This window comes from Pinus tabuliformis, chromosome 5_2 (genome assembly GCF_031772625.1).
Source record: "Pinus tabuliformis cultivar Carrire ecotype Pingquan chromosome 5_2, CPIR1, whole genome shotgun sequence".
Classification (NCBI taxonomy): domain Eukaryota; kingdom Viridiplantae; phylum Streptophyta; class Pinopsida; order Pinales; family Pinaceae; genus Pinus; species Pinus tabuliformis.
The window spans coordinates 851814621-851837305 of record NC_142306.1 but is presented as its reverse complement, the minus strand read 5'-3'; the positions used below and the strand labels follow the sequence as shown (position 1 = coordinate 851837305).

Genomic DNA, 22685 nt, shown 5'->3' with positions numbered 1-22685 from the left:
GATTATCTTGTTGTGTGAGAGATCAAATTTTGCTTGAAGGAGGGGGTCGAGTGCCTTATATATAGACTCCTGGATGGTCGAATGGGTATCTCTTCAACTGCGATCAACTTGACAAGTTTGAAGCCAAAAGCCAAAACTTGAAAATTGAAATTTTTCTCTTTTGAAACCAACATGAAGAACATGTTTTCTATTAACCATTACATATATTTCAAGGGCTAAAATATTAATTATGAAGATCAACCATAGCTACAAAAATTCAACGCTCCCTCTTAGCTAGGGAGGTATTCATAATGACTATCCAAATGTTCTCTTGTTGACAAATTTCTCTACTAAAAGGTTAAAACAATCATCATCAACATCAACATCAACATCATTTAATTACCTTAATCTTGGTCAACAACCTTGACCCAATGTAAAATCTACGACATCAACTAGGTACCATAATTTTGGTTAGCATCTCTAGCCCATGGGACATTAGCATCAACTAGTCAACATGATTCTGGTTTGCGTCTTTGACCCATGGTATATAGACTATCTTGGTTCACCATCCATCTTGGTCAATCTCTCTGACTCATGGTGAACCCCTAGGGACACACTCAATTCATTTGAGTAATCTTGGATGCAAGTCCAAAGGCCTCTTCTAGGCCATGATGCTAAATGGGCTCACTCAACCTATCTGGAGAGTAATCCCGAGCTTGATGCAGAAAGGCACCTACGCAACTCTATGGTTGAGTAATTTAGGGCCTCTAGGACCATTCTTCCTTATCATGGTCAACATACTTGACCCAGGAAGAATGCTTGTCCTCTGTCAGACCATTCTCCTTAATCCTGGTCAACGTAATTGACCTAGGGAAAATGTCTGTCCCTGATGCTATAACATCAACACTCCCTTTCACTAAGGGAGGCAATCTCAATAAGTCCAAGCTTGTGCCTGAAGTATACAAACTATGCTCCAGACAGAGGCTTTGTGAGGATTTCAATTATTTTCTCATATTTTGAGATGTACTGGAGCCTCACTGCTCCCTTCTGCATCATGTCACGAATATAGTGGTACTTGATCTTGATGTGTTTAAGCCTGTCACGGAAAATTGGTTTATCTCAAAGCTTCACACAACTTTGTTTGTCACAATATATCATGGTTGGTTACAACACTTGATCAAATAGTCATTTGAGTAGTTTCTTAAGCCATATTGCTTCACAACTTGCTAATCTGGCTGCAACATACTCGACTTCGGTAGTGCTGAGTGCAACAGATGTCTGCTTCTTGTTCATCCACGAAATCATAGTAGAGCCCAAAACGAAGAAATTTTTGGATGTACTCTTTTTGTCTTTTGCACTCCTTCCCTAATCAGAATCCCTATATCCCTGCAATTGTATATCACCATTTGAGACATATCTCAAACCATAATTAACTGTGCCACATAGATATCTCAATACATGCTTTGCTGCAATCCAATGATCATGTCTTAGTTCCACCTAGAACTGACTCAAAGTGTTCACTACAAAACAAATGTTCAGCCTGGTATTAACCAAATACATCAAAGAGCCAATCAACTTTCGGTACATGGATGGATCTACCAAATCTGACTCAGACTCTCTCAACTTCCTTAGATTAGTCACCATGGAAGTTGCCATAGATTTACAATCCATCATTCCAAACTTCTAAAGGATCTTGATAATATACTTTCCTTGACCAAGGAAGATTTCACCAGGCTTTTTCCATACTTCTAGTCCCAAATAGTAGTGCATCAAGCCAAGATCCTTCATATCAAATTCAGAGGCCAACTCCCTCTTACATTGAATAATGAGATGCTCTACACTTGTCAAAAATAAGTCATCAACATACAACAATAAAATCATAGGTTCATTTTTCTCAACCTTGATATATAGGTTTGGATCAACATCACTTTTGGAGAAACCAAGTCTTGTCAGGTAGCCATCAATTCGAGAATACCAGGCTCTAGGTGCTTGCTTAAGTCCATACAAGGCTTTCTTCAATCTGCAAACGTGAGACTCCTTCCCATGAACCTCAAAACCTTGAGGTTGTTCTATGTACACTTCTTCCTCAATCACACCATTGAGGAAATTAGTCTTTACATCCATATGATGTAAATTCCAACCCATAGAAGAAGCAATAGAAATAATAGATCTAATAGTAATGTACCTAGAAACTGGGGCAAAAGCCTCATCGTAATCTTTTCCATCTTTTTGGGTGAATCCTCTAGCCACAAATCTTGCCTTGTACCTGTCAATACTTTCATCCGTTGCATGCTTGTTCTTGTATATCCTTTTGGAGGTCACCATTGACTTCCCTTCAGGTCTAGGCACAATCTCCCATACATCATTCTTTGTAATAGATTGGTATTCATCCATCATCACATCCTTCCAACCTTGTTGGCTAGCTGCCTCCTCATAGTTGGAAGGTTCAAAATAAATGAGATTTGTCATCAGTGATGCATTCCATAATACCTCTTAGGTCTCTTGCTTTATGTCCTTCTACTTCTTGCAAGGTAGATCTATACGCCAAGCTAGCCTCTTCTTGATTTTAGAAACAACAACTGGATCGATTGGTTCACTAGGCCGTTTTGGCTCTTCTTGATGATCTACTGAATGTTATGTAGAATTTGAAGGACTTGAACCTCTTCCTCTGGAGCTTCATGTTCTTCATCATCATCAGAGACCATGGGAGCTTCTTTGGACTTCCAATAGGCAACATTATCGTCAAAGGTAGCATCCTTGTTTGCTTACACCTATTATTGTCTTGGAACATAAATTCTATAGGCCTCTGATGACTTGTTGTATCCAACAAATATTCCTTTCTTTCTTGAATGCTTTAGTTTCTTCCTCTTATGCTTGGGTATATGCATGTAAACTAGATAACCAGAGATTCTCAAATTTTCAATCTTTGGTTTTTGTTCGGGAACGCTTTTTCAAGAATCTTATCTTCCAAGATTCGATGAGGACTTCTATTTTGAATGTAGACTGTTGTCATGGATGCTTCTCCTCATAAGAACATGCGCATGCCTTGATTATGCATCATTACCTTAACAGATTCATCAATGGATCTGTTCTTTCTTTCAACAACTCCATTTTGTTGTGGATTGTAAGGGACTATCAACTCCCTCTTAATACTAGCTTCTTTACAGAAGGCAATGAGTTCCTTGGAAGTGTATTCTCCTCCATTATTTGATCTCAAAATTTTGATTTTCTTTCTTGTCAAGTTCTCTACTTCAGCGTTGAATTCTTGAAATTTGTTGAAGACTTCATCCTGGGCCTTCATGAAATAGATCCATGTTTTGCAAGAGAAGTCATCAATAAAAGTTAACCACACACATTCGAATGAACTAGATCCAAGATTTCCTTGGACCTACTGTCACTGCTTGGAAAAGACTTCTTGACATTCTTCCCAAACATACAACCTTTACATACTCCTTCATGCTCCATTGTAATTCTGGAACACTTGAAACCATTTGATTTAAAGCTGAAAAAGCTCTGTAATGAAGGTGAGCATATCTTCTATGCCATAGTTCACATGGATTGATATCATTATGTACTAATGCTTGAGCTGGTTGTCCCAAGAGTCTATACAACCTTCCTTCACGAACTCCAATTATTCTAGCAGAGTTTATACTTGAGCCCTTGGGCCATACAAGGACTTGACCATCAACAAATGCTACTCTAGATCCTTTATCTTCCAAACATGAAATAGAAACCAAATTCTTTTTCAAACTTGGTACATATAGTATGTTGCTAAGATGAACATTTTCACCTGATTCCAACTCAATGGATGTTGACCCAATGCCTTTGACTACATAACTATTGTTATCTCCAAGCTCTACCTTTTGTGATGATCTCCTTTCCATCATACTTGTGAGATTGTCACGATCTCTTGTCATATGTCTTGAGGCACCACTATCTACCAACCACAAGTCATTGCTATCTGCAACAAAATTTGTAAGAGCAGAAAAATAGAAGAATTCTTTGTCACTTGGATTTCCATTCTTGGATTTCTTTGGATGTTCATCAATGTCTATTGTGGTAGCATGTTACTTCCCCTTTCTTGTTCTGTCATTCGATCCTTTAGGACATTGATTTTTATTGTGACCAAATTTGTTACAATGATAACATTGAATTTTCGATATATCTTTCTTCCCTTGAGGAGCAAGTCTTCTACCTTCATTTCTTCTTTAGAAGTCAAACTTCTTTCTTCCTCCATCCTTCTTGGAACGTGCTACAAATGCTTGAGAGTCACCTTCAAATCTCTGAATCTTTCCTTTTGATATAAGTCTAGATTCTTCTTGAGTACATGAGGTCCATAGTTCTTCAAAACTTGGAATCTTTTCTCTGCCACAAATACTAGATGCAAACGAGTCCCATGAGTCAGGAAAACCATTAAGTGTTGTAGTCACAAGTTCTTTATATAAAATGATTCATTAATCGCTTGAAGTTGATCTCTTAGTTGAGAGATCTTCATGAAATATGAGGCCACAATATCATTTCTTGTCATTTTAACATCACGAGGCTCATTGTTTGACCAATGTTGTTGATAGTATATAATCCAACCAAGGCATCATACATATTCTTTGAAGTGTCAAGATTTGAGACATATGGAATCAAATGATCTTTGATAGAATCCACAATAATACTCATGGCTGTCATGTCATCCTTGTATTTTTATTTCCCTTGTAACCTTGCCCTTCACAATAATCTAAAACATCATTCTTTGTAAGAATGAGGTCAATCCTTGTCTTCCAAGCCCTGAAATTTGTAGCTCCTTCCAGCTTGTTCTCCGACTTCATAGCAATGTTATCAAAACCAAACCGGTGATTGAACCGAAACCGAGAACCGGTCGGAATCGGTAAAAAACCGGGAAAAAACCGGTTTACCAAAAACACATAAAATATTCATATTTTAAAGAAAAACATGTATATTCATGTGCATCCATATGAATCCAAACCATTTATACACAAATATGAAAAATTTCTCATTTACATGGTATGTAAGGGTACACAACCAAAATAACATCGAGTGCAATCCATCTCTGAACTGAAAATACATCGAAAAATAGGCTCTAGATGGCCTCTAGCATAAAAAAAAAAAATCATGCTACAAAAAACACCTACATATCATCAAAATCATTGCCTATATTGGGGTCTTCGTCATCAATATAACTATTTGGGCATTAAAATAAGATAGAAAAAATGCAACATGTCATGTCAACTTTTTGTTTGAGTGATGGGAACATTTTTAGTAGAGTCATGATAGAGGAGTTCGACAACCAATGCCACTAACATCAAAGTACATAGAGGGCTTGGTGCTCTTTATGAAATACTAGTTCCAAGCCCTCGTACATGACAAAATCCAATGGAAACGTTGCAATCCCTCCAATCCTGAAATCTTGAAAAATTGTTAAGTCTGCAAGATTTTGAGTGAAATATAAAATTCTACTTTCTCCATATGAAATCCAATGATGTTGGAACCACTCTCAAACATCCTGAGTCATTTCATGGTAATTTTAAACATTTAAGTAAAAGGATGAAAATGAAAGATAAAGGAGAATGTCACTTTAAGAATTTAACATTACCATGAATTGATTATTAGGCTGAGTGCCATAGGCTTGATTATTTGGCTGAGGGCCATAGGCTTGAATATTAGGCTAGCCTAGGGGAGAATTAGAAGTGGGCCAACCAACTGAAAAACTAAAAAATAAAAAAAAAGGATAATCTTTTTACGCTAGCCTGCATAGGTACAAACTGCACAGAACCAATCCTGACCGTACAGAACCGATTAGTTTGGTACCAAACCTGCCTATTTTGGTTCGGAGGCCTGGTTCGGACCTGTTTTGGGCCAAAAACGGTTGGACTGGTGTTTCCACCAGTTTCGGTCTGGTTCTAATAACACTGCTTCATAGAAGAACCCATGGTTAGGGACAAACAATCAGATTGTAGATGTAGGACCCTTGAAGAGTGATCTCAATGCCCTTTCCTCCGCCAAAGCTCTGATACCATGTTGATTTTGCAAGTGCAATAGATACAAGCACTAATTTCTAAAAGTTGGTAATTACTTTTAATGATGTAGATATTCTTTTAGCGCTCCAGTTTTTCATTAAGCAATTGCACTTCAGAAATTCAACCATAAATGCACAAGGACAATAGAGATCATAATGCATGAAGATAACACAAGATTTAACCTAGGAAAACCCACTTGGGGGAAAAACCCATTAACTTTTTCCTTAGATAAAATCTTCAGTTCAACAAGAGATACACCTAATTCTTCTAGTCAAATATGATGGTCAAATTGACCAACAATACAATGGTCAAACTTGGTCAAACAACCGTCTTGTCAAGTCTCCAATCTGCCCAACAAACTCGGCCTTGTCTGATCTACCTAGGGCCAAAATTCAGCCTCCTAGAAACTGCCCAGAAATTCAGCCCTGCTGCCTAGAGAGTTCAGACTTGCTGTCCAGAATTTGTCTAAAATTTCACATGTGCTAAGCTGCAGGAGGAGAGAGAAACCACATGTGCAAGGTCAAAGAGATAGAGAGAGAAAAGTCTTGTCCTTCTTGTTTTCTTCTCCTTCGCTTGGATGCCCAAAAGATATCTTGTTGTGTGAGAGATTGAATTGTGCTTGAAGCAGGGGGTCAAGTGCCCTATATATAGACTTCTGGATGGTCGAATGGGTGTCTCTTCAACTAGGGTTGACTTGAAGGAGGGTCCGACTTGACAAGTTTGGAGCCAAAAATTCAAGTGTCAAAATTCTCTTTTGAAACCGACGTGAAGAACACATCTTATATTAATCATTACATATGTTTTAAGGGCTAAAATATTAATTTCAAAGACCGACCATAGCTACAAAAATTCAATAAGGATATGACCACGCTACCCACCTTGACTTCCCAGTGGTACCTAATGGTCTCATTGAAGGCACACTTATCCAGAGGCAATTATGTCCAAGATGGTTAGAAATAGTAACAAGGTAACATCTTACTAAGTTAAAAGTGATAAAACATCCAAGTAAGGTTAGCATCTAAATGACAAGTTAAAACCTTAGCATCATTTCTAGGTGAGGAAGTTAAGCTATGACACGATGCCGACCAATAATTGAAGCAACATGAGATATCATTTAGCACATCTGAGACCAAAGGCATGGGAAATGATACACCACTGCATGTGAATGAATAATGAGCATAAGAATGCAACTGATGAATGGAGAATAGCAAGTCCAAGCTGATAAGCAAAAATCTTGTCCGAGCAGCAACAAATCACACCTTGCTGAGTGTGTCTCTAGGGGATTTGCTTGAAGGGCAGCACCTTCAACACCATTTTTTCTGTTGTGATTGTCACTCTAGTGCAACTTAGAGTCTCCCACATTTCCTTGGATGATTTCTTTTTGGAAATATGAGAGATCACATGATCCTTTACCCAATCGAGAATGGTTCTTTTGGCTATCATATCCTTTTGGTTATGGATGGCCAGTTGTGCAACATCGTTATGAGGGGTGAGTTGCTGATCAGCAAACTCCCGGATGCACCATCCAACACCAATACTATCCTCTTCTTCTAAGGACTGTAGTTGGATGCACCATCCAATCAGTCTCAAACCTCAACCCTGTTGCAGCGATTCTCATAACCTTTCCAAATCAAATACTCAAACCTTAGTCAAAAAATAATTGCTGGAATAATTCTTTTGCTGTTGTAAAACCCTTGTGACAAATCAATCTTCTCTTTTCTCATAGTTTTAATGCTATGATGTCCTGTTATTTTTTAATCCCATATCTATTTTAATTTTCCTAGCAGTTTATTTTCATGCTCAGAGTATTTCACCCAGTAATTTTTTTTTTGAAAACCGTTGAAAATAAATGCACTATTATTTTAACTTCACATTTTTTGTAGTGGAATTAAAAGCATAAAATCAATTAGAATAACAACAATTTTTTTTTCCAACGAATTCTCCTTCACTTTTCTATTACTTAGGAAAATTAGGGCTCCTTTACCAAGGAAAATAATTCTCGGAGAATATATAGAAAATACAAAAATTTAAAACCTGGAAATAACACCTCTTGGAAATTTCAATCTGCTGGAAAATTATGCCCTTGGATATTTTTGGCAACTGGAAAACTCAACTTTTCTTCTTGCAATTTGGTCTCCTCTTTTCCACTTGTACACCGCCCTATTTGCTAGAGAAATAAGCCCGTCTTCTAGGTCGTACGACCCCTTGCGCAAGCTTCCATTGGAACTCAACCTCCTCTCTTTCCAATATCTCGGCCCCTGAATTAATCTTGCTGAAATCTATTCACTGCACACTTTTCTTCTTCTCTTCTGTTTTGAGTGTCTCACTTTGAAATTATAAACAATTTAACAAAATAAGAATTCGAAAATTGAAATTGTTTGTTTACCTGGCTCATTTGCTTCCCTTGCAATCCTTGCTAGGTTCTTGCCAAAGGTATCCGTGGTTTTGCTGAAACAAGTGATCTGTTGGTGTATCTCCCGCTGATCACTCTCCATAGGGACCATGCGATCAATGCATTTAATCAATCCATCTCTAACCTCCCCATCCAAAGCTCCTGCCTCTAGAGCTTTATAATGATACCTTGGGTTTAAAAAAGACCCACCTGCATGTATAGGGTGATAGAGTTGATTGTTCCATCTTTCATCAATGATTGCTCAAATGGGCCCATACTTAGCCACTATATTCTTGTATGCTGTTTTTATTTGCTTCTTTGCTTGATCCATAGCCTCATAAATGAAGCCCATAGCCAATCTTTCCCCATCCACCAACTGCAACACCTTAACCAGTGGCTCAACAAACTTTACAGTCTCTACTACTTTTTTCCAAAATATTTCTTCATTAACTTTTTTTTTCAAATCTTTGCCATCCTGTTTGTGAGACCACTAGCTTTCATTCCATTCATCACTGGAAAACATTTTTTGCAAGTTTTTATGTTGGGAAAGCATAGATTGCAATGTCGAAAAATGAGTTGCAAATCTAGTGATGGCAGGCCTAATAATATCCTTGCCCCTGTGTGTTTCCTCATCAGGCTCAAAATCCATGAATGATTGTAGATACATTTTGTTATGCTTTTGGCATGCTTTACAGTGTTCTTGACCCAATCTAATTTGCCAATATCCTCAAGCATGAGGTCTATGCAATGCGCATCACATGGGGTCCAAAAGATGGTTTTGTGTTTTTCCTCTAACAGTTTACAAAGGCATTATCTGTGATGATTTGAACAACATTAGCCACCCTCACCTCCTTAACAACCTCATCCAACAGCTGAAACAACAATTGTCCATTTTTCACCCTATCAGATGCATCAACTGATTTTAGAAACATGGTTCCCTGTGGGCAAAAGATAAGAAAGTTTATGATGGTACGATTCCTTTGATCAGTCCATCCATTTGACATGATGGTACATCCTGTTTTTGCCCATGAGCTTTTGAAATCTTTCAAATACTCATCAATGGAGGAAATTTCTTTTCGCAAACGAGACCCCCTTAACTCATGCATAGTAGGGCCTTTGAAGCCCTTTCCAACAGCAAATATGGCATCAAACATAGGCTCATAATATGGTGAACAGGAAGCATTGAAGGGGATATCAACATCATACCACCATCTAGCTATGTAATCACAAGCAATCTCCCTCAATTCTTTCTTCCAATGGTCATCTAAAGTGGGCTGCATATGACTTCTACTAGCTTGAGGACCATGTGCATCTGATGGAGAGGAGGGTGTGACAGTGAAATAACTTTTGATATTCATATCACCCTTCTTTTTCATTTTACCCTTACCCTTTTTTTCTTGCATGGACTCCAAAGAGGGAGGAACATAGCGGAAGGGGTTGGATGCATTAGTACAAGGGATAGATGAAGAGCCCTCAAAATCAAAATGGGGGTTGGTAGCCATCATTTGTTGTATACTCCTCTTCCTCCCAATTTCAGCCTCTATTTCTTTTTGCCTAGCTTTTTCTTCCTGAAACTTCTCAAAGCTATTTAACAACTCCTTCCTAATCTCCCCAATTTGTACTGATGGTGCTTCACATGGAGTAATTTGGCCTCTAATACCAGCCAAGTGTTGTTTCAACCTATGAATGCCCCTAGGACCCTCCTTAATTTTTCTATGACAAAATTTGCAATGCATTTGATTATCAACCATTTCAGCATATGCCCAAGCAACATCTTTCACTCTAGGAGCCATTTTTTGACTTGGAAATGAAAAGAAAAAATCTGAAAATGAAAACAAAAAAAATAACATTGCTTCAATGTTCATTTCTTTTACAAAAAAGACTCTTTTCAATTTCCAGATTTGCACAAAAAAATAAATAAGCAAAAACAAATTTTAGAAGTGAAAAAAAATACCTCTAGGCACAAACCGCCTCCTTAATGCTGCTCCAATGGCTGCCCAAGAAGCTCCTCACTGCTGCTCCAAAAACAAACTCCACAACTCTTCTCAAACTCCTCACAAATTCTCACACAAATGCAATGAAATAGCTGTGAGGAAATGAGAGGGGTTGGGAAGCTTTTATAGGGTTGGGAGAGGTAAATGGACTTCAAAATCACCCTAAAGCAAATTAGAATTGGCTGTTGGGTCCAATTCCCCCCCCAAAAAGACCTCGCTGGCCGTGCGTGTGCATGGGTGACTGAGCCGACCGAGTTGGTGATCGGCTTGGTAACAAATCGGCCAGCTGTTCCGTTTCATCCATCGAGTTGGCCTGACCCGACCAGGCCTTGGCTCGATCCGGCTCGGCCGAGTCGGAGTCGACTCGGTGGTTTCTAAAAACACTGGTATACACCCATAACAGTTTTCCTTCGTTAAAAATCCTTAGGAAAATTTGGGCCTAGACCCACAGAGAAAAATACAAAGAAAAATGCATTGTTGAAACGTGTAGCTCGACCTCCATTGGAAAACTTGGCCCTGGAGAAAATTGGCCTCCTGAAAAATTTGGCCTTGGAGAAACCCGACCTCGTGAAAAATTTGGCCTTGGAGAAACTCGACCTCCACCACTAGAAAATCGACCTACTTCTTTCTTCCTTGTACAACTCCTATACACCTCAAGAAAATTAGCCCACTGGATAAATTAACCTCTCCACAACTCGACCTCTTTTGAGCTTCAGCTACTTGGCTGTTTGATTTCTTGAACTCGGCCTCCTAGAAATACTTTTGAAATTTCCTTGTAGTCTTCCTCCCTTCACTTCGGTCTAGTTGAGCTTCTTGCTCTAGAGAAAATTGCTTCCTCCACTTGTGTGTCCTCACCTTTGTCTTCACCTCTCCATTAGGCTTCTTTTATAACTTCATTAAGCCACATCCCTAACTTTAATCTCTTAAGTGATTGACGACCAAGATTAGTTCTCGCCTCACTTGAGATCAGCGATTGAGATCATATCTAAGTCACTTAAATAATTTTATTATTTACCCTAAGTACTTTGGCTTAATAGTCCATGATAACTGATTGACTTTAATTATTGTACTTTTCCTAAGTTAGACTTAGGAAAGAAGTCATAAATCATGTACTCCACTAGCAAGCACCTAAAGATGCAAACAACCATCTTCTACAAACCTTTGTCTTCACCTCTCCTTTAGGCTTCTTTTATAACTTCATTAAGCCAAACCCCTAACTTTAATTTCTTAAGTGATTGACGACCAAGATTAGTTCTCGCCTCACTTGAGATTAGCGATTGAGATCATATCTAAGTCCCTTAAATAATTTTATTATTTACCCTTAGTACTTTGGCTTAATAGTCCATGATAACTGATTGACTTTAATTATTACTTGTCCTAAGTTAGACTTAGGAAAGAAGTCATAAATCATGTACTCCACTAAGCAAGCACCTAAAGAGGCAAACGACCATCTTCTACAAGCTAAGACATCAATCTTATGTAGAAGACCTTCTGAAGCTGTCAAGAACTTCAACATTGTCCACACCACAGGTCTTTCTCATCTGCTTTCCTACAACAAATTTTGAATCTACTGCAAACAGAGAAGTAACGTTGTTGAGTGTAAAACATGTAATTGGCATGGATAATGTGGAGCAAGTCATCTCACCAACCATCTGTTTGACTAATTGACTCATTAACTAGAAGGGGGTCAATGTTGGATGAAAAATTCATCCTGTCTACAAAAAATGTAGATAAAGAATGCTGTTTTTTGCTTCAAAAAGTCGTCCTCATCCGCACCTATGTACCAAATTGTTTCAAAACTTACAAACCAGGTCTTAGAAAGAGAGTCTAAACCATGCCTATAAATTGCACCTCCTATGAATGATCCACTTCAATTGCACCTTGTGTCCTCTTTACATCTATTCACTAGCCATATTGCTTTGCATTCATTGGCACTACTCTATATACATCCAATGTCACTATACGAGCTTTTGACTTTGTTGTAAGAATCATGAGTGCTTTCATCCACTCATCTTTATCATTGTTTTCATCGACTTGGGACTTAAGAATATTCAAAGATCTTGTTTAATCCTAAAACGCGTAGATATATTTTTAGAATTCCTGTCAAACCTAACACCCGACACTTAATTCCTAGTAGATTACCAATCTACTACTTGATTGCATAGCTAGGTTCATTAGCACAAAAATTCAATGAAAGAAAAATATACCAATCTCAATTATGAAAAGATGACATGACGAATTCTACCTAAACATAGTTCTTTAAAATTCAGAACTTATTTGGGCTCCCTTCCTGGGAAAATGGCCCAACTGGTAAAATACAAACAACAATTGTATTGGATCCATCTAATTAGACCCTCCTTGGCTGCTTTGGAACTTCTTGTTGCCCCCTTCTTCAGACCCAACACACTCATTGAGATGCTTCTCTCAATCTTGTGTTGCTATATGGTGTGTCTTTTCCCTCTCCTTATATAATGTCTTCTTCGAATTAATTGCCCAAGGAATGACATAGTAGCCTATCTAACCTTGTAGGCTATAGTCATTTCAAAAGGGAGGATTATTTTTTAATTTTTAACGCTACATAGGTAACATTATATAATACAAATTAAATTGGGGAAAATGGAGTGAAATTTGCATATCCCTCAAATTTTAATTTAGGAGGGAAAAGCCCTAAAGAGAAACTATATAAGAAAGGGAGGAGAGTCATCATAACCAGTAAGAAGTGTTATTCTTGTTGACTTTGGGTTGAGGCTCTTGGAGAGGTTTAAGTCCGCTTTCTCCAATTAGTTTCAGTGGTGAAAGATTCCACCCTAGCCAATCTTTCCAATTCTCTTGCTACATGTGACCAAATTCTAGTTGGAGTTCATCTTTTTGAGGCAGCGAAGGTTGAAGTCTATCTTTTTGAGGCAGCGAAGGTTGAAGTCTATCTTTTTGAGGCAGCGAAGGTTGAAGTCTATCTTTTTGAGGTAGTGAAAGGCTGGAGTATATCTTCTAAGGCAACGAGATGCTGGGACCTATGTTTTTGAGGCAGCTAGGGGTTGAGGGGCTATCTTTCTGAAGCAACAACCTAGTTTCCTGAGGCAACGAAGGCAACAAGCAAATTTTAGCAAAGGATGGAATTTCCTGAGGCAACGAGGGTTGGAACTTAATTTACTAAGGCAACGAGGTGGTGAAGGGTAACAAATTAGGTTGGCTAAGTCAACAAAGGGCAGTGAGACAATGATGGGGCTAGTTTCTAGCCGCCTACAACAAAAACTAGCATAACGCTATGTTTAGGGTAGTGAGGGGCCTAAGGGGCCATAATTAGAGGTAGCAAGCATCTAAGGGTAAAGTCAGAGTGCTGACTAGGGTTTGAGGCAGCAAGGCTGAATAACGATGCAGGGTAGCAAACGTGGCCGGAGCGTGTAATCTTGTGGCAACAAGGCCAATACAGGGCCCTAATTTGTGTCTTCAACTATTGATGGATAGAGCAGGACTGACTGTAGTTTAGTAAGCTATGCTTGTGATGATATCACTATTGGGAGACTGTGGATCTTTGTAAGTTTGTTATTTGCTTGTTGAATTCGCCCTACCTATTGTGGTTGCTTATGGAATCAACTGTTTCTTGAGATCTTTATTTTACTAGTGCATTCAATAAAGATCATCATTGTTTTTATAAATTTATGAGTACTGCAACATTTTTATGAAATACAATTGTCATGTGTTTATTGGAACCCTATCATAGAATTGCATCCCAAGGGTAATCTCACTAAGAGGGATATTATAGTGGTGTCAGAGTTGTGCATCCTGCTATCCTGTGAGTATTACCCAACTACAAGTCAGTCTGTGAAAAGGAGAGATTAAATTTGAAATCTGAATTAAATTGGTCAAATCGGCACCTCAAAGTTAAGTGGACCCAACATAAGGACACACCACTTGGGGCACCCCAAATCATTATAAAAGGGAAATCGATCTCCTCATTTGATCACTCACACACAACACAAGATTTCTCTCTCGCACACTTGCAAAGAAGACCAAGGAAGAAGTCAAATTTCCTGAGGAACTCAAATTTTTGAGCCAACCAAGTTTGTCTAGCATTTGACTAGCATTGACCAATATCTTACCTCGCACATGTGGCCGCAACAATGGATTGTTTGACCAAGTTTTTTCTGAGCATGTTTTTGGGCAGTTTGACCTAATTTTGGGTAGGTTGATTTTAATCTTTTGGGCAGCGACAGGAGGTTGAATTTTGGCTTGTTGACTGAGGTTGACCGAAATTTTGGGTAGCAGCAGGAAGGTCAAATTTTGTCTGTTTGACCAAGTTTGACCTGTGTGATTCTTGTGGTCTGTTTGATCAAATTTTTGTACAAAAAATCAAATTGTACTTTTCCTGAATTTAACAATTTATCCTAAGAAAAGGTTGTTGGGTTTTTCCCGAGGTTGGATTTTCCCAGGGTAAATTTGTGTCTCTTTTGTGCTTGGCTCTCTTTATGTTCCTACTATCATTATTGCATTACTGTTGAGATTTTCTATGTATAATTGCTTAACGATATATGTGATATAAGTGAACTTGATTAAGAAATCATTGGAAAGTAATTATCAGATTAGAAGATCAATTTCTATTTGAAAAATCAACAAATCTCACTAAGAGGGATATTACAGTGGTACTAGAGCTGTGCATCCTGCTAGCTTGTGAGTATATGATTTCTAGATGCTCCTGAAGGAATAGGGAAACATTACAATTAGGAAAAGAAGGGTACCAACAATTATACAGATTCAGTCATATTGAATAGGGAAGAACAACCACCAAAGATTAACCCCTTAGACATCTTGGAGGAGCTAGCAAGAGGGAAGCAGTAGATGGTTCAACAGATGGCACAAGGGCAACAACAGGTGGCCCAAATTCTTACTCAATTTTTCTCAAATCTTAGTAATGCGGGTAACAATGATGCTAGTGGATCTAGTGGAAGTAGCCAGAGTCATGATGAGGGAATCAACAACCATAATATTGGTCCTCTTAAAACCCCTGCACAAACTAACACATCGGCAACTAGTAGGAGGACCCCTAGACCTGTTCTACCCCAGTTTTTAGATGGTTAGGGAGCAGTAAACCAAGGACCACCAGAACAAAACGAATATTTTTCATAATATTTTTGAGAATATGCATCTCTAGGAGAGGATGTTCGAGCAACTATGGTCTTTACAAAGTTTAGTAACATTAAGTACAAAAGTAGGCCTAGGGATCATAATGCGGGCACACAACATAATTTTGATTTTCTATGCAAGGTGGGGAAACTCTCCATCCCATCCTTTGATGGGTCATCCAAATATTCAACAAGGTCTTGGGTACAAAAGTTAGACACTTACTTCCAACTTAACCCAATGTTGGAAGCAAAGGCCATCAAATTCGCCACCTTGCATTTGGAAGGAGAAGCTCATGAATGGTGGTACCATGGATTGATCACCTTGGGACATTCCAACATTACTTCTTACATGGACTTCACACAAAGGTTGATAGATCAATTTGACAGGAAGGATCTAGAGATACACTTTAGGGAGCTAGCATTGCTCAAGCAGACCAGAACATTGGATGCTTACATTTCATAATTTTTGCGAGTAGCTGTTATGGTGACAAACATATTTGAACAAAGGTTGATCATGCTCTTCACAAAAGGTTTAGCCGAACCACTATGTGGTTGGGTCAAGGCCTTCAAACCCACCACCTTACAAGATGCCATCACTAGGACACGAGACATGGAAGATGCAATACCTAAAGCTAAATTTCCATCCAAACCACTCATCACTTAGAAGAATAGAGATAAGAGGCCATTTCAGAGAGAGTGGGTTGGGAAGGACAGGTTGGATGACAAGACTTGGAGCAAGCTGAGAAGGAAGAAACTTTGCTTTAGTTGCAAGGAACCATGGGAACTAGGTCACAAATGCTTGGGCAAGGGAAAGCTCCACTATATTGAGGTGATGTCAGACAATGACGATGAAGAAGATACAAGCTAGTACAAGTAGTGAGCCTAGTAGTTTAGAGGGGGAGCAGTCCCATGAGGAAGCTAAAAGGGATGAGAGGCCTTGTACAAGGATTAAGGGTGGTGCTAGTGCCACTATCTCTGGAGTCTGTAGATACTACACCTTCAGGATCAGGGGGGTCATACAAGGACAATGAGTCACCACCTTGGTCAATGGCGGAAAACTCACAACTTCATCGATGCAGCGTTGGTGGCAAGGAGAGGTATTATTTCCACACGAGTTTGAGGGCTTTAACACTGGTGGTTGATGGCTGCAACATGACATGCACACAAAGTGTTCCACCCTTGAATTTGACACTGGGCAATTACACATTTATCGATGACTAATATGTAGTGGATCTTGCAGACACCCATGTTGTATTGGGGGTACAATGGTTATACTCATGGGAATTCTCAATGAATTACTAGGTAATGGAGATGGAATTTTGTGCCTCAAATGGCAATAAGGTAGTGTTGAGTGGTATGTCCAGTGGTGCTCCTCGAACTGTATGAGCTAAGAGAATGGGGACTTTAGTTTGTAGTGTGTGAGATCAAGTGACTGTGCAAGCAGACAGCATGAGGAAGTGGGCGGTGTCAACTGTTCTGTTACTAATCATTCTCACATTTATCCCACAATGCAGTCACCATCTAAGAACCAATGTGGAGGAAGGCATCTGTGGAGCCACTCCTGCGGCATTCTCCACGGATACAAATCTTGCATAGAGGGAGTCAGAGTCTATTTCCTGGAAGGTATTGCGGGCCAATGCCCAGAAATTCAAGTTTTAGGCAGAGTTCTCGAGGCTGATGGACATCCTCATCATCTCTCTTTACAGCAACTAGGATATTATCTTGCGAGAACTCATCTTCAATGCCTCAAATTAGATTTCTGGCTATCACAGACAAGAATGTGCTGGGAGAAGGCAACAACACTAGGCTTGACATAAAGATCAAATTGGATAAAGAACAAAAGATGCTTTCAATCCGAGATCATGGGATAGGGAATGACTGAGGAAGATCTCATAAAAAATTTGGGGACAATTGCCAAAACTGGAACTTCAGCCTTCTTGGAGCAAATGCAAAAAGGTGGAGATTTGAACCTCATTGGCCAGTTTGGAGTCGAATTTTATTCAGTCTACCTAGTTGCTGACCATGTGGAAGATATTAGCAAGAACAATGATGACAAACAATACATATGGGAACTGAAAGCTGATGGAGCTTTTGTGGTAGCTAAATATATAGAGAATGAACCACTTGGACGTGGCACGGAGTTCAGATTGCACCTTGAAGACAAGGCCAGTGAATATCTACTTGGACGTGTCACAGAATTCAGATTGTGCCTTAAAGATGAGGCCAGTGAATATTTGGATGAGAGTAAAGATCTGGTAAAGAAATATTCCGAATTCATTAATTTCCCCATCTCTGGGCAAGCAAAGAAGTTGATGTAGAGGTCCCAGCAGATGAAGAATCAGAATCCAGTGATGAATATGAAAAGAGTGAAAGTTCCTCAGATGAAGAAGAATCAGATGGTGAGGAAACTGAAAGCACGTCTAAGACTAAAACAATCAAGAAAACAACTTATGAGTGGGAACTTCTAAAGGATGTCAAGGCAGTCTAGCTCTGGAATCCAAAGGAAGACACGGATGAAGAATATGCCAAATTTTCCAATTCTATGGCAAAGAATTTTAGTGAGGAAAGAAACTTCAGCATGGAACCACCTTACTGCAGAAGGTGATGTTGAGTTCAAGTCCATTCTATTTATTCCGCCAAAGGCTCCCCATGACCTTTATGAAAGTTACTACAATGCCAAGGCCAATATCAAGTTGTATGTTAGGCATGTTTTCATTTCTGATGAATTTGAAGAATTACTTCCCAAGTACCTAGGCTTCCTTATGGGTATTGTAGATTCAGACACTTTTCCACTGAATGTATCACGAGAAATGCTTCAACAGCACAACAGTTTGAAGACAATAAAGAAGAAGCTAATTCGCAAGGCTTTAGATATGATTCATCAAATTGCAGAAGAGGACCCTGATGAATCAGATGCAAAGGGAAAAACAGATGTTGAGTCAGAATCAGAAACAGATACTGAAAAAAAAAGTATGTCAAGTTCTGGAATGAGTTTGGCAAGTCAATAAAGCTTGGAATAATTGAGGATGCATCAAACAGGAACCGCCTTGCAAAACTTCTGAGATTTGAAAGCACAAAGTCTGGCAATAAACTGGCATCGTTGGACCAATACATATCAAGAATGAAACCGGGCCAGAAAGACATATATTACATCACTGGATCTAGCAAGGAGCAATTGGAGAAGTCCCCATTCCTTGAGAAATTAAAGAAGAAAAACTACAAGGTTATCTTCTTCACAGACCCAGTCGATGAGTACTTAATGCAGTACTTAATGGATTACGAGGACAAGAAATTTCAGAATGTTTCAAAAGAAGGCCTTAAGCTTGGGAAAGATACAAAGGACAAGGAAATCAAAGATTCTTTCAAAGAGCTAACTTTCACGTGGAAGGATAAGGGAAAGGAGGATGCCACGTGAGAAGGGAAAGGAGGATGCCATGTGAGAAGGGGAACAGATATTGCAGCACCCAATTCTGCAATTACTTGAGGACAAGTAATGTTGGGAACTGGGGACTGTAATGGCCTCTCTGAATTAATTGCCCAAGGAAGGATGTAGTAGGCTATCTAACCCTGTAGGTTATAGTCATTTCAAAAGGGGGAATTATTATTTTTTAATGTTATTTAGGTAACATTAGATAATAAAAATTAAATTGGAGGAAATGGAGGGAAATTTGCAAGTTACTAAAATTTGAATTTAGGAGGGAAAAGCCCCAAAGAAAAACTATACAAGGGAAGAGAGTCATTATGACCATTCAGGATTGTTTTTCTTTTTGATTTTGGGCTGAGGCTCTTGGAGGGTTTTAAGACCCCTTTCTCTGATTGGTTTCGGTGGTGAAAGATTGCACCCTAGCCAATCTTTCCACTTCTCTTGCCACAAGTGACCAAATTCTGTCTGGAGTTCATCGTTCCGAGGCAGCAAAGGCTGAAGTCTATCTTTCTGAGTCAGCAAAAGGCTAGAGTATAGCTTGAGGCCATGAAAGGCTGACACATATTTTTCTGAGGCAGCTAGGGGCCGAGAAGTTATCCTTCTGAAGCAGAAAACCTAGTTTCCTGGGGCAGCGAAGGCAGTGACCAAGTTTCAGTGAAGGCTGGAATTTCCTGAGGCAGCGAGGTGGTGAAGGGCAGCAAGACAGCAGTGGGGCTAGCTTCTAGCCTTCTACAACTGGCACATTCTTCCAAGACCTGTCTTAAGTGAGCCACAAGCTTCCAACACAAGTCCAAATCTATATTGTCACTTCTCCAACTGTCCATCCTACTATGATATACTGCTGCCACACACCTCTTGTTGCACCCATCACTCCTGGTCTTCTCTAAAATACTGTCACAGTCGCTTTCCACCATGCTGCTCATGGATATGTCCCAGTGGCTCCTAGTGACATATGACCCCTTACTTTCAGAATCATCAAGCACCGATAATTTTTTTATAATATTCTGCAACCTCAAAATTTTAAATTTTAAATTTTAAATTTACTTTTAGTTTACATTGTCAGGTTCCTATAGATTCCGTCTTTGCTGGATTCTGTCTTTCTGTTGTAACTGTCTACTCCTGCATCTCAATTCATGACTAATTGATTTGTCATATCCTGCAGCCCATCATACTCTCAATTCATGACAAATTATTTTGTCATGGAAGAATACTTGCAATATAGAAGAGAGAAATGTGAGATAATTTCTGATTGTTTGATATTGGGAGTGCTGATACATAAAGGGAGACAATGTTCCATAAAATCACATTATAACTGGACATTATTTATAATTTGTGACTATGGTATAACTTAAACTTATTAAAATATAATACATTTTTTCTCGATGTAAAACATTTGCTTGGAAAGTTGGAAACCCAAGGATGCTTCTCCATAGTTGTGGATGGCATCTCTAGTAAATACGTCTGCATAATCTAGTGCACTTCACCTAGAGGGATTCAAATTGGGAACCTGCTGGCATGAACTAACCAAATGATCAACAACCAGTGATAAGCTAACTCTAAGATGATACACTACACTGTCTTGAGTGACCGGAGTGAGATCTCCCTGTTGTAATTGAACAGAGGAATGCTGTCCATTATCTTACAACCTATGCCATATTTGCTTTTAAGTTATGTTTCTTGTCTCCTCCTTGATAAGGAACTTCTGTTAACTTTGTATCAGTATTATAGCTGAAGCTCTTCACCTTTTCTATTTTTGTTCTAGTTTGTTGAACTGTATTTCATTCTTTCTGTATACATTTCGGAGCTGTACAGACTGGTAGAATTGACAATGTTCTATGACAGTAATCTTTTCTTTAGTTCAACCTCTCCAGAATAGGGAAGTGTGCTTAAATCTAGGTTCCATATTTTCACTATGATCTTTCTACTTATATTTTGTCTTGATTGGTTCTATTCTCAACTATATTATGCTGTGCTGTTAGCGTGTCTTTCTAGAGGAAGTGGAACGTACAGTTGCTTTGTTGGCCTTTGAAGATCCATCAACTAGCCCCTTCGGAGAATTTTTAGACATCTCCCAGCGTCAAAAGACAGCCAGTGAATTGAATGCTGCAATTTTAACCAGTCAAAGTCATGAGAAAGGTATATTTGTTTATTTGAAGGGTTGCTCATTTTATGTCATCTTTCCCTGCAAATTTGTGTCCGTTTACAATTTTGAGGGATTTACTGCAAGGTTGTGACATTGTGGTCTCCACTTTGGCTCTTTTATAGTGACTCATTTACTGTGGAACATTTTGCAGATCCTAAGCTTCCAAGTCTTCTAAAAATGTTGATCTGGGCTCAAAACCAGCTCGATGAGAAAGCTTCTTATCCCCATATTACTGATTTTGTAAATGCAACCCTTGAGGACCCTGTCCTTTGACCTGCTGGCTTGAACTGATCTTATTTATTGTTACCTTGAAGCTTTTTATCTTCTTATGATTTGTTTCATCTTCTCTAATATTTTCGTAGTTTGTGATTTCAGAATCACTTCTTAGAGTTCAAAGTGTCAGAGAGCTGTTATCAAGTGTTTGAACTATGTAAATGAACTCTAAAGGCGCCACTTCATTTATGTTTGAAATATTGTAGACTGAATATGATATATTAAGTTGTTTAAATCATTCATAAATAGAACAAGCTTCCAGTTGAATAGATGGATTAAATTTCAGCTCACTTTTGAATGCCTTACAAATCTTTATCCTGGTTTACACACTCAACTGTAATGTTAGGATGCAATTGATTCTAAAATTTGTTCTGAAATGTGTAATATGATAAGTTAATGCAAGACTAGTTTTGAAATGGTTTTATTTCATGCTTAGATGCCTAGATACTATTTTGGTATTGTTAAGTTTAGGTATGTTCTATGCTTAGATCAATTTATTTCAATTTTCACAGTTAGCTCAATATCTTTAGCAATCACATCAGCATTAAAGTAAACTGCAGATAGAACATAAACATAAATCGCAAAAGACAAACCAAGAGAAGAGGACACAAGATGTGGCACTAGCCAGGGACAAACCACAATGTGGGGAAACCCTTGATCAATTCTTCTTATATGTTCTTCAATAATTCAGCAGAGAGAGAGAGAAAGAGATAGTACATTTAGAACAAAAGTCAATACTTCGACTAATATATTATCTCTACATGAGATCAGTTGAAGACATGCTGCTTCAACTGATTCTCCAAGGTGATTCATTCACCTATCATGTGCTGCATCTCTTCCATACGCCGCACTTCACCGTGCTGCACCCATCATCACAACACTAGACCTCATGCTGCTGCTGTCCCAGTGTTTACCTAGTGCTATGGCTGCACCATGCTATGCCCATGTGCTTGCTGCACCATTGCTGCTTTGTGTCCTAGCTGCATCAAGTACTATACTGCTGTCCCATACAACACTCTATTTGCAGCTGTCCATGCTTTACCATGCTGCTGCTGTCCATGATTCTTCATGCTTGCAACTGTTCCATGTTGCATCATGTTTTACCATGCATGCTATAATACCTCATCATTGCCATGCTGTCCCATTGCAACACCTATGTCTAGCAATACTGATCATATGTATTGCTGCCCATTGCTGTTATGACTGTGTTCAGGTTAGGGCTACGACACAGTTAGGAGTTTTAGGACCGCAGTTTATCTTTAAGAGCTTTCCTTCATGCCACGCTGCCCTTTTAAGGTGCTGTCCACGCTTGACAGTCCTTGACACAACCT

At 38.9% G+C, this 22685-nt stretch overlaps 1 protein-coding gene and 1 pseudogene across 3 annotated transcripts in view; both read left to right on the top strand.

Annotated features, from left to right (window-relative positions):
- The window catches only part of LOC149161982 (protein GID8 homolog), a 60096-nt gene extending 38452 nt beyond the window's left edge, over positions 1–21644 (top strand). For all 3 annotated transcript variants that reach the window (XM_089437109.1, XM_089437107.1, XM_089437108.1), the window contains exons 5-6: positions 20918–21074; positions 21233–21644. In XM_089437109.1, coding sequence (XP_089293235.1) covers positions 20918–21074; positions 21233–21354 — 279 coding nt within the window. In that variant the 3' untranslated portion in view covers positions 21355–21644. The remainder of the gene's footprint in view (positions 1–20917; positions 21075–21232) is intronic.
- Positions 15936–21003, top strand: LOC149161983 (endoplasmin homolog pseudogene; annotated as a pseudogene).
- Positions 21645–22685: the final 1041 nt, after the last annotated feature.